This window comes from Ranitomeya variabilis, chromosome 1 (assembly GCF_051348905.1).
Source record: "Ranitomeya variabilis isolate aRanVar5 chromosome 1, aRanVar5.hap1, whole genome shotgun sequence".
NCBI lineage: Eukaryota > Metazoa > Chordata > Amphibia > Anura > Dendrobatidae > Ranitomeya > Ranitomeya variabilis.
Window position 1 is genome coordinate 901,400,609 of NC_135232.1, and position 17,686 is coordinate 901,418,294.

A 17,686-nucleotide genomic window follows, 5' to 3' on the forward strand; every position below is an offset into this window, starting at 1 on the left:
ACTGTCATCCAATATGTGTTCAGTTTGGGGCATTGCCATAAGATATGGAGGATCCCAGCCCCATCAGCCTGACATCATCGTGGACACTCAGAAGTCTGTCTCAATCCAGCTCTATACAGTCTGGAGTCCTATATACTCTATGGAGCACATATCTGTGAGAGCCTACTCAGTTCACTCAATGACAGTTGGGGTATGTATTCCAAAATCACCTCCCATTTATCCTCCTCTATCCTCCCCAACTCTTCCTCCCACTTCTCATTTGCTGTAATCAGGTACTTACTTAAAAAGTCTATAACATAGGAAGTGGCGCCAAGTGTCACAAATGCTAATACCCTGCAGCGAAACCAACAATTTCCCACGGAAATAAATTGTGCAATAAAAATTCAATATCACATATATACACTAGCGTGTATATGGGTTCGCGCTGGAAAAAAGCCAGCACAACAGCCAAATAAGTGTCCACAAAGGTGAAAATTCTTGCAAACACCAGTCCAGATAGGCATTAAGATATAAAATGGCTCAGGTATAGAGCAAAATGGTAAACTTTTTGATAAGCAATACTTCCAAATATCAGTAGGAGAGAGATTTTAGCTTACACACCGTGTAGGAATGATGCAAGAAACAAGTCCAGTAGCCCTGTCAGGCAGCGGCGAGTTTTCGTCCAGAAATTTCTTCGGTCAAATATTTAACAAAGCTAGTGGCTGCCCCGGCCGGTAGCAGCCACTGCTCACCGGATTGCAAGTGGAAGCGGGGTCCAGCTGCGCCGACGCCGCGTGTGATACGAGCGGTGCGTCCGGCTGGTCTGCAGGACCTGTGTGACGTAATCGCCCACGTGACCGCCGCTGCAGCCCGGTGATGTGTACGGAGTGCGGTAAGGACCTCTATCCTACACGTTTCGGAGACAACTGTCTCCTTCCTCAGGGATGGTCCTTACCCCACAAAGGATCTCCTTATAACGCCTCCCATAATCAGCTTGATTACTGAAAGCCGAACAATTCAGCTCCAACGTTGAGTCCTCTTGGTGCGGTGGTGTCCAGTAGAAATATCCACTTAGTCTCAGCTCTGGACATAGCCTTAATGTAATTACCACCTCTCCAATGTTGGTGCACCACTGCAATGCCTGAGACTTCCATATCTTGCACTCGTCCCCCATGATAGTCTATAAAGTGTTTCGAGAGTGGGGGGCCCATAAATTTATTTTTGATATTTCGGATATGTTCATTAATTCTTACTTTCATTGAAAGTTTGGTCCTCCCTACGTACCTTTTAGCACAGGGGCACTTAATAGTGTATATGACCCCTGTAGTAGAACATGTAATAAAATCTTTGATTATGAATTTTTGGTTACCTTTTTCAATATTAATTTGTTTGTGCACTCTTGTTTGTTTACACATGGTACATTTGTGACATGGGAAAAACCCCTTCAATATGTTATGAAAAAAGGTGGATTGTTTAGGAGGAGGTTTGTCCTGGACGGTGGGTGCAATCATATTTCCCAAATTACGGGATTTTTTATAAACAAAACGCGGGTGGCTAGCTATTTTATCCCCCAAAATTTTGTCATTTCTAAGTATATGCCAATGTCTGTTAACTATTTTCCGAAGGATGTTTACATTGGCATTATATTGTGTTATAATGGGGATAAAATCCGCTGTGTCTTTCGGTTTATAACTTGCATTCATGAGCTCCTCTCTAGATTTTTCGGAAACCATTGCTTTTGATAGTTCCAACATTTTTTCATCATATCCTTTCTCCAAGAATTTATCGGTGAGTAATTGGGCCTCAATGTTAAAATCATGGGGTCTAGAGCAGTTGCGGTGGATCCTCATGAACTGACTCTTAGGAATATTCAGTAACCAACTGGGGAGGTGGCAACTGTCCAAAGGAATGAAACTATTCGTGTCGGTGGGTTTCCTAAATGTGCATGTTTGAATTTCAGAGTCGTTGATAAAAATATTTAAATCTAAAAAATTTATATTAGTGGAGCTGGTGGTTGACGTAAATTTTAAAAAATATTTGTTTTTATTAATGTCCATTAAAAACTGGTTAAGAGTATCCAATACCATCCCTAATTCTCCACTAGTTATCCTGAATGACCAAAAACCAGCTCAGGAAACTCTCCCTTCAACCTCTATGGCCAGCCAGAATCGGTACCAGACCCTGACTGACATTTGTCAGTCACCATTAAGTTCAACCAATGGTCCTCGAGCCACCTCATCTAAGAAACAAAAAAGGGGTAGACCAAAGACCACAACAGGTCAATGAAATCAGAATAAAAATAAAAATACTACCAAACACCCTTTTTTTCAGTTGGGTTTAAAAAAATACGTAAAAAGGGTTGTAGAGGCGGGAAATTCTCCAAAAAGAAAAGGACAGTAGATATTTCCACTATGAATGAACCTACTATTTTTAATTTGAGTAAACATACTTTAAATACAGAGGAAACCTCTCTTTTAAAAAAGGGCTTGAAATATGCTCCAGCAAAAGGTCTTGATAAATTCGAAGCCTATGTGGGCATTAAATTATTCATGAGGAAATTGGCAATTCAAAGACAGTTTTTAAAAAATCCGTATGCTATTAACTCGGAACCAGTTTCAGACATGGGCTTTGTTCACACCAATCTAAGGAAGAAATCACACTTTCATCCCATTAACGAATACTCGGAACACATGGAAAACTTTCCAAACTAATGTTATAGATGAAATACGCAAAATTAATGACAAAAGATGTAAGAAATATAAATACAATTTAACTAGTGGAGAAAGAAAAGCCATTTTATCTCTACAAGAAAACAGAGAATTGGTTATCCGACCAGCTGACAAAGGGGGGGGGGGGGGGTTGTTATATTGGACCAGGAGGCATATCATAGGGAAGCCATGCGCCTTCGAATTTATTAGCGATGGACCTCCCAGACTGGCAGTATTCTACTATTTACCAAAGATACATAAAGATCTTAGTAATCCACCAGGGAGACCTATTGTGTCGGGCAATCAGTGCCTAACAGCCAACATGTCAAAATTCGTGGATTCCCATTTACAGAAGATTGTACCCTCGTTACCATCCTATTTAAAGGATAGTGCACATGTTTTGCGTCTCTTACAAAAATTTAAATGGCAGAATCACTATATATTAGGCACTTTGGATATTACCTCCCTTTATACGGTCATTGACCATAAAAAAGGGTGCGATGCGGCCAAATATTTTTTGAATAAGCTTTCTATGGTCCCGCGGGAACAGATCGATTTTTTTATGTGATTTTATGCAATTCATTTTAACACATAATTATTTTTTATATCAGAAGGACTACTACTCCCAGCAGTGGGGTACTGCTATGGGGACCAGGTTCGCGCCCAGTTACGCAAATCTGTATGTGGGTAGGTGGGAGGAGTCCGCTATCTACCTGGGGGGCTGTCTGCGCGCGGACCTGGTCCTCTGGCAACGTTTCATTGACGATGTCATTTTTATTTGGTCTGGTGGTTTGGATACTCTTAACCAGTTTTTAATGGACATTAATAAAAACGAATATTTTTTAAAATTTACGTCAACCACCAGCTCCACTAATATAAATTTTTTAGATTTAAATATTTTTATCAACGACTCTGAAATTCAAACATGCACATTTAGGAAACCCACCGACACGAATAGTTTCATTCCTTTGGACAGTTGCCACCTCCCCAGTTGGTTACTGAATATTCCTAAGAGTCAGTTCATGAGAATCCACCGCAACTGCTCTAGACCCCATGATTTTAACATTGAGGCCCAATTACTCACCGATAAATTCTTGGAGAAAGGATATGATGAAAAAATGTTGGAACTATCAAAAGCAATGGTTTCCGAAAAATCTAGAGAGGAGCTCATGAATGCAAGTTATAAACCGAAAGACACAGCGGATTTTATCCCCATTATAACACAATATAATGCCAATGTAAAAATCCTTCGGAAAATAGTTAACAGACATTGGCATATACTTAGAAATGACAAAATTTGGGGGGATAAAATAGCTAGCCACCCGCGTTTTGTTTATAAAAAATCCCGTAATTTGGGAAATATGATTGCACCCACCGTCCAGGACAAACCTCCTCCTAAACAATCCACCTTTTTTCATAACATATTGAAGGGGTTTTTCCCATGTCACAAATGTACCATGTGTAAACAAACAAGAGTGCACAAACAAATTAATATTGAAAAAGGTAACCAAAAATTCATAATCAAAGATTTTATTACATGTTCTACTACAGGGGTCATATACACTATTAAGTGCCCCTGTGGTAAAAGGTACGTAGGGAGGACCAAACGTTCAATGAAAGTAAGAATTAATGAACATATCCGAAATATCAAAAATAAATTTATGGGCCACCCACTCTCGAAACACTTTATAGACTATCATGGGGGACGAGTGCAAGATATGGAAGTCTCAGGCATTGCAGTGGTGCACCAACATTGGAGAGGTGGTAATTACATTAAGGCTATGTCCAGAGCTGAGACTAAGTGGATATTTCTACTGGACACCACCACACCAAGAGGACTCAACGTTGGAGCTGAATTGTTCGGCTATCAGTAATCAAGCTGATTGTGGGAGGCGTTATAAGGAGATCCTTTGTGGGGTAAGGACCATCCCTGAGGAAGGAGACAGTTGTCTCCGAAAGGCGTAGGATAGAGGTCCTTACCGCACTCCGTACACATCACCGGGCTGCAGCAGCGGTCACGTGGGCGATTACGTCACACAGGTCCTGCAGACCAGTCGGACGCACCGCTCGTATCACACGCTGCGTCGGCGCAGCTGGACCCCGCTTCCACTTGCAATCCGGTGAGCAGTGGCTGCTTCCGGCCGGGGCAGCCACTAGCTTTGTTAAGGATTTGACTAAAGATTTGACCAAAGAAATTTCTGGACGAAAACTCGCCGCTGCCTGACAGGGCTACTGGACTTGTTTCTTGCATCATTCCTACACAGCGGGTAAGCTAAAATCTCTCTCCTACTGATATTTGGAAGTATTGCTTATCAAAAAGTTTACCATTTTGCTCTATACCTGAGCCATTTTATATCTTAATGCCTATCTGGACTGGTGTTTGCAAGAATTTTCACCTTTGTGGACACTTATTTGGCTGTTGTGCCGGCTTTTTTCCAGCGCAAACCCATATACACGCTAGTGTATATATGTGATATTGAACTTACTTAAAAAGGTATACATTAAATCCTTATAAATATCCGACACCACTCCTTTTGTTCCCCCCTCTCCACAAACATATTCCACCAGTATGTCTTTTTAGATCTCCATATTTACCGTCTTGCTCTGTGTTACGTAGGCATGACTAAGGCTACGTTCACATTTGCGTTGTGCGCCGCAGCGTCGGCGCCGCAACACACAACGCAAACAAAAACGCAGCAAAACGCATGCACAACGCTGCGTTTTGCGCCGCATGCGTCCTTTTTTTGATTGATTTTGGACGCAGCAAAAATGCAACTTGCTGCGTCCTCTGCGCCCGGACGCGTGCGCCGCAGTGACGCATGCGGCGCAAAACGCAAGTGCGACGCATGTCCATGAGCCCCCATGTTAAATATAGGGGCGCATGACGCATGCGGCGACGCTGCGGCGCCCGACGTTGCGGCGCAGACCGCAAATGTGAACGTAGACTAAGCTGTCTATACTGGAACCGACAAACCTCCAGTAGCTCATAATCCTCCTGTAATTTTTCAAAAGACAATAATCCTCGTGTGTCCTGTACCTGAACCATGTATTGTATCCCCAATCTCTTGTTGTCCAATTTGTTCTGAGTACGCTGATACCCCATGCCTAAACAGTGGAAACCCTCAAATTCTAACTCCAACCCGAACACATTCCTAACCCTAATCCCAACCCTAACCACGCTCCTAACCACGCCCCTAACCCTAATCCCAACCCTAACTACACCCCTAACCCCAACACACCCTTAACCCCAATCCCAACCCTAACCATAACACTAAACACACCCCTAACCCTAATCTCAACCATAATCCCAACTGTAAACGTAATCCAAACCCAAACTTTAGCCCCAACCCTAACTTTAGCCCCAACCCTAATGGGAAAATGGAAATAAACACATTTTTTATTTTATTATTTTTCCCTAACTAAGGTGATAAAGAGGGGTTTGATTTACTATTTATAGCGGGTTTTTGTTTGGCAGCTGCCACACACTAAAAGCTTTTTATTGCAAAAACAAAGTTTTTGCATCAACACATTTTGAGAGGTATAATTTTTCCATATTCTGGCCCACAGAGTCATCTGAGGTCTTGGTTTTTGACGAGTTGACGTTTTTATTGGTACCATTTTCAGGCACATGAAATTTTTTGATCGCTTTTTATTATGATTTTTGGGAGGCAGAATGCACAAAAACCAGCAATTAATGAATTTCTTTTGGGTGGGGCATTTTTATACCGTTCCGCGTTTGGTAACATTGATAAAGCAGTTTTATTCTTTGGGTCAGTACGATTACAGCGATACCTCATTTATATCATTTTTTATTTGGCGCTTTTCTATAATAAAAACTATTTTTGCATCACTTTATTCTGAGGGCTATAAATTTTTAATTTTTTTGCTGATCACGCTGCATGGCAGCTCGTTTTTTGTGGGACAAGTTGACGTTTTTAGCGGTACCATGTTTATTTATATCCGTCTTTTCGATTGCATGTTATTCCACTTTTTGTTCGGCGGTATGATAAAGCATTGTTTTTTTTCCTCTTTTTTTTTACGGTGTTCACTGAAGGGGTTGACTAGTGGGACAGTTTTATAGGTCGTGTCGTTACGGATGCGACGATACTAAATATGTGTACTTTTATTGTTTGTTTTTTTATTTACATAAATGTATTTTTTGGAAAAAAAAAATGTTTTCTTTATTTAGGAATTTAAAAAAATATATTTTTAGACATTAATTTATTTTTTCAATTTTTTACATTGTCCAGGGTGGGACATCACTGTATAAAGTCAGATTGCTGATCTGACACTTTGCAGAGTGCTGTGTCAGATCAGCGATCTGACAGGCAGTGTAGGAGGCTTCTCAGCGCCTGCTCTCAGCAGGCACTGACAAGCCACCTCCCTGCAGGACCCGGAAGGACCCCGCGGCCATCTTGGATCTGGGGCCTGCAGGGGGAGACCCTCTTGTTTGATCGCAGTGTTCTGGGGGTTAAAGTGCCAGGAGCGGTCCGTGACCGCTCCTGGAACATAGTGCCGTGTGTCAGCTGTGACAAACAGCTGACACCCTGTCGCGCTCCCCCGGTGAGCGCGGCTGATCGCGTTATGACGTACTATCCCATCCATGGGAATTAAAGGGAACCTGTCACCCACAAAATCGAGGGTGAGCTAAGCCCACCGGCATCAGGGGCTTATCTACAGCATTCTGTAATGTCACCTGAAAGAGAAGAAAAAGGTTAGATTATACTCATCTGGGTGGGCGGTCCGATCCTGTGGGCGTCGTCATCCGGTCCAGGGCCTCCCATCTTCATAGGATGACGTCCTCTTCTGGTCTTCACGCTGCAGCTCCGGCGCAGGCGTACTTTGTCTGCCCTGTTGAGGGCAGAGCAAAGTACTGCAGTGTGCAGGCGCTGGGCCTCTCTGACTTTTCCCGTCGCCTGCGCACTGCAGTACTTTGCTCTGCCCTCAACAGGGCAGACAAAGTATGCCTGTGCCGGAGCCGCAGCGTGAAGACCACAAGAGGACATCATCTGATAAATATGGGACGCGCCGGACCAGACCGCGACACCCATTGGACCGGACCGGACCCACCCCTGGGTGAGTATAATCTAACCTCTTTTTCTCATCTTTCAGGATACATCGAGGGCTTATCTACAGCATTACAGAATGCTGTAGATAAGCCCCTGATGCTGGTGGGCTTAGCTCACCCTTGATTTTGGGGGTGACAGGTTCCCTTTAAGTCCCAGGTCACATGGACAAGATAATACATCCAATGGCAGAAAGGGGTTAAAGGGGTGCTAATGTTCATTTTGTGTTAAGACAAGTTTTCTGCCATGACTGCATTCTGAAAGTGGCGCTAATGAATGGACATGTGACCCGACATGTCCATTCTGTGCTACTTCCATGGAAGCACATTGTGCATGCACATGTTTACTGGAGATGTATGAACTGAATAAGAGGTATTCAACATCTTACTATTGAGTATGCGTAATGAGTTAGCACAACATTACTTATAGACTGTCCATTTCAAGAACACAAGCGGTGTGCTGTAAAGGCAGAAAGCTAGGCTTAACAAGGGGGTGAATCTGTTTATGGCAAGCAGAAGTTTTTAGAGATATGTTGCCAAGTCGGCTATATGCCCATTTCACCCACATTTATCTATTAAGCTGCCAACCCCTTTGTCTCACTCTCTCTCTCTATATATATATAGTGGCCATTTCTGTGGGATGCTGGATGTATAGTGTGCTTTCATATAGATGCTGTGGATTTTTATGTGGACTGTGCATTTTAGATACATTGTGGGACCTGCTGACGGGCAGCACAGGAAGAGTTGGTCTTCTCCTCACAGGCTTGATCGTGTGACCCAGCTCTGTTTTAATATGCAGAAGGTTCTGGAAAAATGCCTCAGGGCAGTAAGCCAATGACTGCAGCTCTACAGTCACATAGAAGGGGAGGAGCCAAGTCCTGTGAGATAGTTTTAATGTTTTAATTTGAAGTGGCAGTTGGTGGTCAGACATCTTGAGAAGAGGAAGCCATTTTGTAGGTGAAGGAATTACCTACCTTCTCCCTTCCTGCTTTGCTTAAAAAGGGGACTGACACTATAAGGGGAGTTAGTAGTCTTCATATGAGGAAGACTACCACTGCACCTTTAGGAAGAAGAATGACCTCAGAGCAGAAAGAGCACAGTGCTGAAGAAAAAATATTCAGACTTAAAGGGAACCTGTCACCCCGTTTTTTCCGTATGAGATAAAAATACCGTTAACTAGGGCCTGAGCTGTGCGTTACAATAGTGTATTTTGTGGACCCCGATTCCCCACCTATGCTGCCGAAATATGTTACCAAAGTAGCCATTTTCGCCTGTCAATCAGGCTGGTCTGGTTGGATGGGCGTGGTGACATCGCTGTTTCTTCCCCCAGATCTTGCTTATTTTTCCGTTGGTGGCGTAGTGGTTTGCGCATGCCCAAGTGCCGAATCCACTGCAGAGTTGTGAAGAAAAAGAGCGCGATCTGCGCTATTACCCTGGTGATCGGTGGGGGCGGCCATCTTGCTGTGGCCGCGCGTGCACAGATGGAGCGCTCTGCTGCCCGGGGCTTCAGGAAAATGGCGGCGGGATGCCGCGCGTGCGCAGATGGAGATCGCGGCGGCCATTTTCCTGAAGCAGAGTTCGCATCTCGGCTTCAGGAAGATGGCCACCCCTACCGATCACCAGGGGAATAGCGCAGATCGCGCTCTTATTCTTCACAACTCTGCAGTGGATTCGGCACTTGGGCATGCGCAAACCACTACGCCACCAACGGAAAACTAAGCAAGATCTGGGGGAAGAAACAGCGATGTCACCACGCCCATCCGACCAGACCAGCCTGATTGACAGGCGAAAACGGCGACTTTGGTAACGTATTTCGGCAGCATAGGTGGGGAATCAGGGTCCACAAAATTCACTGTTGTAATGCACAGCTCAGGCCCTATTTAACGGTATTTTTATCTCATATGGAAAAAACGGGGTGACAGGTTCCCTTTAATAAAACCAGGGGCTACAAAGATCTGCCTGTCTGCAGGTACACAGCAATCATCAGCCGTGAGTGTAATCCTGTACCTCAGTTTCCTGCTGTTTGTAAATAATAATTTGCCCCATTATCTTCAGTAAAAAGACTTCTGTTTTAAATTCAGCAGCTTCATGACCGGGGCTCAAAGGCACCAACTACTACCACCATCATCATCATTTTCTGCCTAGAGGCAGTTACTGTGCAAATATTGTATTGTGGAGTTTCCTGTGTGTGTGTAATTTGAGAAGGAAAGACTCCTCCTGACAGAAAACTTGGCCACAGTAAGATACATCATACCCTGCTAGGAGTACAACCCTCAGCCATATACCACATGAGAACACCACATACACATACACAAAGATACAGTCTGTATTTGTGTGCATTCACACAAAGCAGATTTTTTTTTTATTTTTTTTTTTTACAAAAAAACAACCACTGCTGGATGTGAATAAACCTGCAGAACATTAAAAGATACCATAGCCTATAGAACAACTCCGGATTAATACACATTGATACCTAATTAAATAATAATTCATGAAATTACATTGAAGGGTTATCCAGCTCTATAAAAATTGGAATTGTACTTTAACTTTTTTTGCGTAAACCTACTCTATTTGTAAAGATAAAAAAGCACATGAACATCTTAACAGCAATGCATAGAAATGCCAACTCTCAGACCTTCCATTCTGTGATTAATTATAGTATGTCAAGGTAACATTTGTAGAGTTGCAAAAGCATACAATGATCACATTCATTTACCAATAGTAATGGGCGAACCCCCCCGATGTTCAGGATCGGTGGGATTGCCAAAGTTTTTTGTAAAGTTCGAGTTCGAGACCAGACATGACACGAACTTGCATCCGAACTCGGACTTTATAAATATGGGAAGGGGTGGGGGCTGTAAAAAAAAAAAAAAAAAGAAGCCGAAAGTTAATAATAAACATTGGAATTATACTTACCTGTCCAGCGACACGGCCTCCCGTCCCACTGTCTCCCGACTGCATCTGCTTCCAGGGCCGCTCATTAACTGCCTGCAGTATTCACTGCACTCGGCAGTCTTCAGCTTTTTCCGGCAGTGTTCGTGCTGTGACGTCACTGCTGGAAAAAAGCCTTAGGCTTCTTTCACACTTCAGTTGTTTGGCGTCAGTCACTTCCGACATAGTGACGGATAGACGGTTCCGTCACAATTGTTGAGAAAACGGTTCCAACGGATCCGTTTTTTTGATGGATCCGTTACTTGGGGGTTGTCTGGGAAAAGTATCTACTTTTTGGAGCATGCGCAATTGAAAAAGCGGATTGGGGCGACGGATCCGCCGAAATGACGGTCGCGACGGATCCGTCGCCCATAGGCGGCCATTCTATGGAATGACGGACGCGACGGATCTAGACAACGTCCGCCAAATTTCGACGGATCCGTCGCATGACGGATGGAACGGACGACCATCCGTCACAATCCGTCGCCAATGCAAGTCTATGGGAAAATAACAGATCCGCCCAAAAAAAATGACGGATCCGTTATTTGAGGAAACTGGCGGTTTTAGACTGACGCCAAACAACTGAAGTGTGAAAGAGGCCTTAGACTGCCGAGTGCAGTGAATACCAGCTGAAGATAATGAGTGGCCCCGGAAACAGATGTGGCTGGACCAGGAACAGGATGGAGCCAATCAAATCATACCAGAATAAGGATGGATCCATGCATACCAGGATGGGGATGAGGGCCAATCATACCAGGATGGGGATGAGGGCCAATCATACCAGGATAGGTGATCTTAAGTACAGAATTGAGCACATTTTTTGCTTCAGTTTTTTTTCCCCCTAATTTCCTCCTCTAAAACCTAGGTGCGTCTTATGGTCCGATGCATCCCCATAGTCCAAAAAATACGGTAGTTAAAAAGACAGGGCAGAGTAAAGCCTCTAAAGAAGTGGGGAGCAGTAGCAGCAGCAAGTAATAAAGTGCACAGTCTTTAACTATATATTTTTTTCATCTTTGTTATTCAATAAAGTATTTCTTTTAAATTTTACTACTGTGTTTCTTCTCACTTCTTATCTACATGGCACCTACCATAGTATATTATATTGATATCGTACCATATTGGTAGTAGAGAGGAAGAAATTATAGCAAATTTTTAAGTTGTCATCACTGAGGTGGTCGCTCACATCATTTTTCTCGACAGTGACAGAAGAAGTCATCAGAAGGACACATTAGAAAGCAACAGCGCTGTCCTCATGAAAACTGGTGAGACTTATGACTAGCTAGGCTCAGTGAGTGCTCAGTGGTTGTTACAAGATCCTGCTCTTTAATAGGGCAGAACCATATTGTGGTCACAAATCTGACAATCCCCCCCAAAACCCTCAAAACACTGGAATTTTTACTTACTGCTACTCCGGACAGCTTCATATTGAGATCTCACATTTCGCAAATAGGATTCAAAATCTTCAGCTACCGAGCTGTAATGACAGAATACGGTTATCAGTATTTGTGCACGCTGATGTCTTTCATTGACTCAAGCATTGCCTAATGAGAAAAAAATGTATACACCTACCACGTCTAAGCAATTTCAAAATGGAGGTGTAGATTGCGGAATTACAGTACTTTAGATTCACAATTACAGCAATGGCTGAAAGTGTTGGCACCTTTGAAATTGTTCCAGAAAATCAAGCATTTCTCCCAGAAAATTATTGCCATTACATATGTTTTTTACACATGATTACTTCCTTGTGTGTATTGGAACACCACAAAAAAAAGAGCAAATTGGATAATTTCACACAAAACCCTAAAAATACGCAAGTCAAAATTGTTGGCACCTTTCCATAATGAAACAACTTTGTTTCAAGCATGCAATGCTCGTTCAAACTCACCTGTACCAAGTAACTGGTGTGGACAATATGAAAATCACACCTGAAACCAGATATAAAGGGGAGAAGCTGACAGTGTAGTACATACAGATGCACAATGCAAAGACTAAGTTTAGACAACAGAACTGTCTAAGGACTTGAGATCCAAAATTGTTGAAAAATACCAACAATCTCAGGGTTACAAGTCCATCTCCATAGATCTGGATGCCACTTTGTCCATGGTGCACAACATAATCAAGAAGTTTTCAACCTATGACACTGTAGCTAATCTCCCTGGACAGAGAATTGATGAAAGGCTGCAACACAGTGTAGTCCGGATGGTGGATGAGCAGCCCCAATCAAGTTCCAAAGAAATTGAAGCTGTCCTGAAGGCTCAGGGTGCTTCAGTGACACCGCAAACTATCCATTGACATTTGAATGAAACACTATGGCAGGAGACCCTACTGCTGACACAGACTAACAAAAAAAGGCTAGACTGCTGTTTGCCAAAATATACACGAGTATGCCAAAATTGTTCTGGGAAAGAGTTTGCGTTCAGATGAGGCCATGATAGAGCTTTTTGGTAAAGCACATCATTCTACTGTTTACAGAAAACGGAATGCTGCCTACAAAGAAAAGAACACAATACCCTTAGTCAAATATCATTGAGGTTCAAAGATGTTTTTGGGTTGTTTTGCTGCCTCTGGCACTGGGTGAAATGACTGTGTGTAATCTGAAGCTGGGTTTGCATCCTAGGACATGGGTCTTCCAGCAAGACAATGACCCCAAACATACTTCAATAAGAAACCAGAAATAGATGAAAACTAAGCTCTGAAGTGGCCAGCAATGAGTCCGGATCTAAATCCCATTGAACACCTGTGGAGAGATCTTAAAATTGCTGTTGGGAGAAGGCACCCTTCAAATATGGGAGACGTGGAGCAGTTTACAAAAAAAAGATTGTTCGAAAAATTCCAGTTGAGAGATGTAAGAAGCTTGATGCTGGTTTACAGGAAGCGATTGATTGCAGTTATTTATTCCAAAGAGTGTGCAACCAAATATTAAGTTGAAGGTGCAAACAATTTTGTCCAGCCCATTTTTGGGGTTGTGTGTGAAACTATGTCCAAATATTTTTTTTTGTTTGTTTGTTTTTTTTTTGTTGCTCCAATACACAAGAGGAAATAAACCTGTGTATAACAAAGCATGTGTAATTGCAGTAATTTTCTGGGAGAAATACGGTACTTCATTTTTCTGGAACAATTTCAAGGGTGTCAACACTTTCGGCCAGGAATGTATATCAGTAATCTGCAATGTATCTCACTATGGGGAATCCTGTGACCCCCTCCAAAGCACACATATTAGATTCAATATCCCATGTTTTTCACCTGTACTGAAGGGGTGGCCATTCTTTGAGTGTGGAAGAAATAGCCAGGAGAGAACCCATCTGTTTCTATCATTATAATGCCATCTCTTTGCAATCAGGGGGACACATGGCCTACGTTCAAGAGATCTGTACAGGTTTCAGTGATCAGACCGCCATCGGTGAAATATTTACGACAGCCTACATCATGAAATGTAGAATTATCTGGAAGTCTACGTAGTAAATTATCTGTCCTGCTAACCAGAGAGGGTACGCTCCTCAGATATCACTGCTCTGTGTTGGATATATGCAGCACCCTGCCAAAGAGGGTACGCTCCTCGGATATCACTGCTCTGTGTTGGATAGATGCAGCACCCTACCAGAGAGGGTACGCTCCTCGGATTTCACTGCTCTGTGTTGGATAGATGCAGCACCCTGCCCACCATTTGATCACTACTGTAATACAACCATCAGCAGCAGCAGCAAGAAACAGCTAATGTAGATTGTATGTGAATTCCACGCAAAACTGACACTATCGTTACCTTTCTCCATTTTTAGCAGCATGAGCCCTCTGCTTTATCCACTGCAATCGATGTTGCTGAAAGAGAATGTTTGTGTAAGAAATGTTGAGATCTCAGTCTGCAAATAATCGAAAGCCTGTTTTCCATGATTTGTAATACAATGCCGTTTATGATTCTCTGTAGTATCTCGAATAGACATTTTATTAGATGCTAACACAGCCACCATTATCCACTCACATTGCACTATTTTATTGATTTGGAAATGTGAGTTGCGAAAATACCAGTTAGCCAGTTAACTTATTAAAAGACACTAATTAACAAGCAATCAGGTCAGGAGCAAGAAATCTACTCCACTGCCAGCATATGCTGCGTGGGTGGAAGAGGAGCCAATTGTTCTACGTCTCAGTTTACACATTTGAAAGTGTACATGGTAAAAAATAATAAAAAAAAAGCAGTGTGTCCTTTGTGATTTTCATACTATGTGTGCAGCTATTTAATATAATACTCCATCCACTTTTCTAATGTAGTGAAATTCAAAATTCCCTACCGTTCCCTCTCTACTCTAATTTTCTTGCGGTGTTTTTCTTTTTTTTTCTTCTTCTTACTTACGATGACTATTCAGGACTGCTGTCACTTGCACGGCTTCCTTTTCTGTTCTGAAGTGGATAGTCATCAGCGAGAAGGTGCTGCTGTCACTTACCAGAGCTTCAGGAAAAAAAAGGAAAAGGGACCGACAGCACTCACTCCATGGGGCGCCCGTTCTATGTCCAGGGAACCATCCCGGATATAATAATAATAATAATAATCTTTATTTTTATATAGCGCTAACATATTACGCAGCGGATATCCAAGCAAAGTCAAATAGATGAACAGCGCTCCAACCAGGTGTGATAATATCAAAGTGAAAAATTTATTAAGCCATGGTACAGCAACGTTTCGACCAAAAATGTGGTCTTTTTCAAGCATACATATCAGCACAACATGCTGGCTTAAATAGTGTGGATACCACGCAGGGCACCAATCACCATCCGGCCATCAATTATATAGAAAAGCAACACAAAATATACATCAGATAACCATATTATAATTAAACATCTATAAAATCCAATTCCCCACATAGATAATCTCAATATACAATCGTATACACAAGATGGATAATGTGTTTATCTTCTGCTCAACGAATAGAAGCAAGACATCCTCGTTTCCATAGTAATATTCATCCAATGTCCATGTCCATATGGAAATCCGCAAAGCCAATCACATATCAGCATAAATCGGCGCCAAAAAACAAAGGCAGCGAATGGTAGCGACACACACATAAGTGTGCTCCCTAGAACGCCAATCAGACACTCTATTACATAGTACCTCCATACCTTCATTATACAAGTGCGTCCATCACCAGGTTACACCACCGGGTCATAGGTCCCTCAGGCACCGCATCGTGAGAGCGCAAGCGCACCATCCACTAGACACGCCCACACCACATGACCGCGATGCGGACATGCCCAGCGATGCAGCGAAAGCCACTCCCACAACCCGGAGCCCACGTGACCGAGACTGGAAGCGGTAACCTAGGTAACCCAATCGCAGGCTGTAGCACCAAGTCGCATGTCACACAGGCACCGTGACATGCAGGCTCCCGCACATCATCCGCCCGATGAGCCCCCATCATGAATTCACGAGGCGGACAGATCAAGCAAAGATGTGCACGCAACCCCCAAGCGCGGACCCACGTGACCGCGACAAAAGACAGCAGCCTAAATGCTATTTAGAGGAAGAAAAGAAAAAAAATTTTTGCAGAACAACCTTCAAATATAAAGATGACATATAGGATACAAATTGTGTCAAAACGAGCTAGACCCAATCACATAACACACCCCATACCCATATAATGAGGCAGTCGGGAGACAATATACCAGAGGCCAATATACAAAATCCATGTATTCTTCATTGCGTAGAAGACATAATCTTAAATGCAATTTCCAAAGAACTCCAATGGTCTGTCCACCGACTGTCACATCTATTACCTATTGGGAAAAATAAAATAAAAAATACAAGCAAAAAATGTGTTAATAAAAACAAGAACACTGATGATGACATTACAACAACCCAGAAGAGCAAAGCTATTCTTTGGAGACAAATACTTGTAAATTAAAGTCTAGATTCAGACCCCTGGGTTGTAAGGACCCCAGTTCATAAATCCATCTCATCTCCTTCCTTTTTAGCAATGTTAGTCTATCACCTCCTCTTCTCAGAGTAGGGACACTGTCTATCACTCTAAAACGTAGCTGATTAACCGAATGTTTTTTATCCAGAAAATGTTTGGGAATTGGCAGATCAGTAAGACCTGTTCTGATGGTGCTTTTATGCTTGCTGATACGGACCTTCACCTCCATTGTGGTCTCACCCACGTAAACCAAACCACATGGGCAAACAATCATGTAGACCACAAAACTGGAGGTGCAGGTATATTGTCCCTTTAAAAAGATCTTTTTTCCTGTATGAGGATGATAGAAAAATTCCCCTTTCAGCAAATTGTTGCAACAGGCACAACCCAGGCATGGAAAATTACCATTCCGGGGTGTGCTTAAAGTCTGTTGAATTGGAACTTTCGATGTCCCAATATCCGATTTGATCAATTTATCCCCCAAATTCCATCCCCTTCGATACGACATCAGGGGATAATATCCAAAAGCTGAAACAGACGGTAAACCATGTTGTAAACACGACCAATGTTTTTTTAAAATCCTATCAACCCGATTGCTAGCTGAGTTGTATGTTGACACAAATGGGATCCGCTCACAAGAGCGTTTCGGTGAGGTTTTCCTACGAATTGAATCACGTGACAATGATCGTACTCTCATATTAAACCTCTCCAACTCCTTTTTGGGATATCCCCTAGTTGCAAATTTACAACACATCTCACCCAAGCGTTGATCCACTATAGTATCATCAGACACTATCCTCCGTACCCTCAGTAGCTGACTCCAAGGCAAAGAGTTTACCATTCTCCTTGGATGATTGCTGTCAAACAATAGCAAATTATTCCTCTCAGTATCCTTGACAAAAATGTCCGTTTTCAATCTGTCTTCTTCCTTATATACAAGGGTATCTAAAAATTGTACCTGGGTAGTCGACTGCGTTAAAGTAAACTGCAACTCCGGGTAAATCCCATTCAAGTATTCACGTAATTGATCAAGTTCCATTAAACTCCCCTCCCAAACCACAAAAATGTCATCTATATAGCGCCACCAGGCTCTGACG

General features: G+C 42.7%; 1 protein-coding gene across 2 annotated transcripts in view; it reads right to left on the bottom strand.

Moving 5' to 3' along the window:
* AP1AR (adaptor related protein complex 1 associated regulatory protein) overlaps positions 1 to 17,686 on the bottom strand; it is a 100,043-nt gene that overhangs the window by 5,360 nt on the left and 76,997 nt on the right. For both annotated transcript variants that reach the window (XM_077278919.1, XM_077278920.1), the window contains 2 exons: positions 14,444 to 14,499; positions 12,087 to 12,157 (listed from right to left, as the gene is read on the bottom strand). In XM_077278919.1, coding sequence (XP_077135034.1) covers positions 12,087 to 12,157; positions 14,444 to 14,499 — 127 coding nt within the window. The remainder of the gene's footprint in view (positions 1 to 12,086; positions 12,158 to 14,443; positions 14,500 to 17,686) is intronic.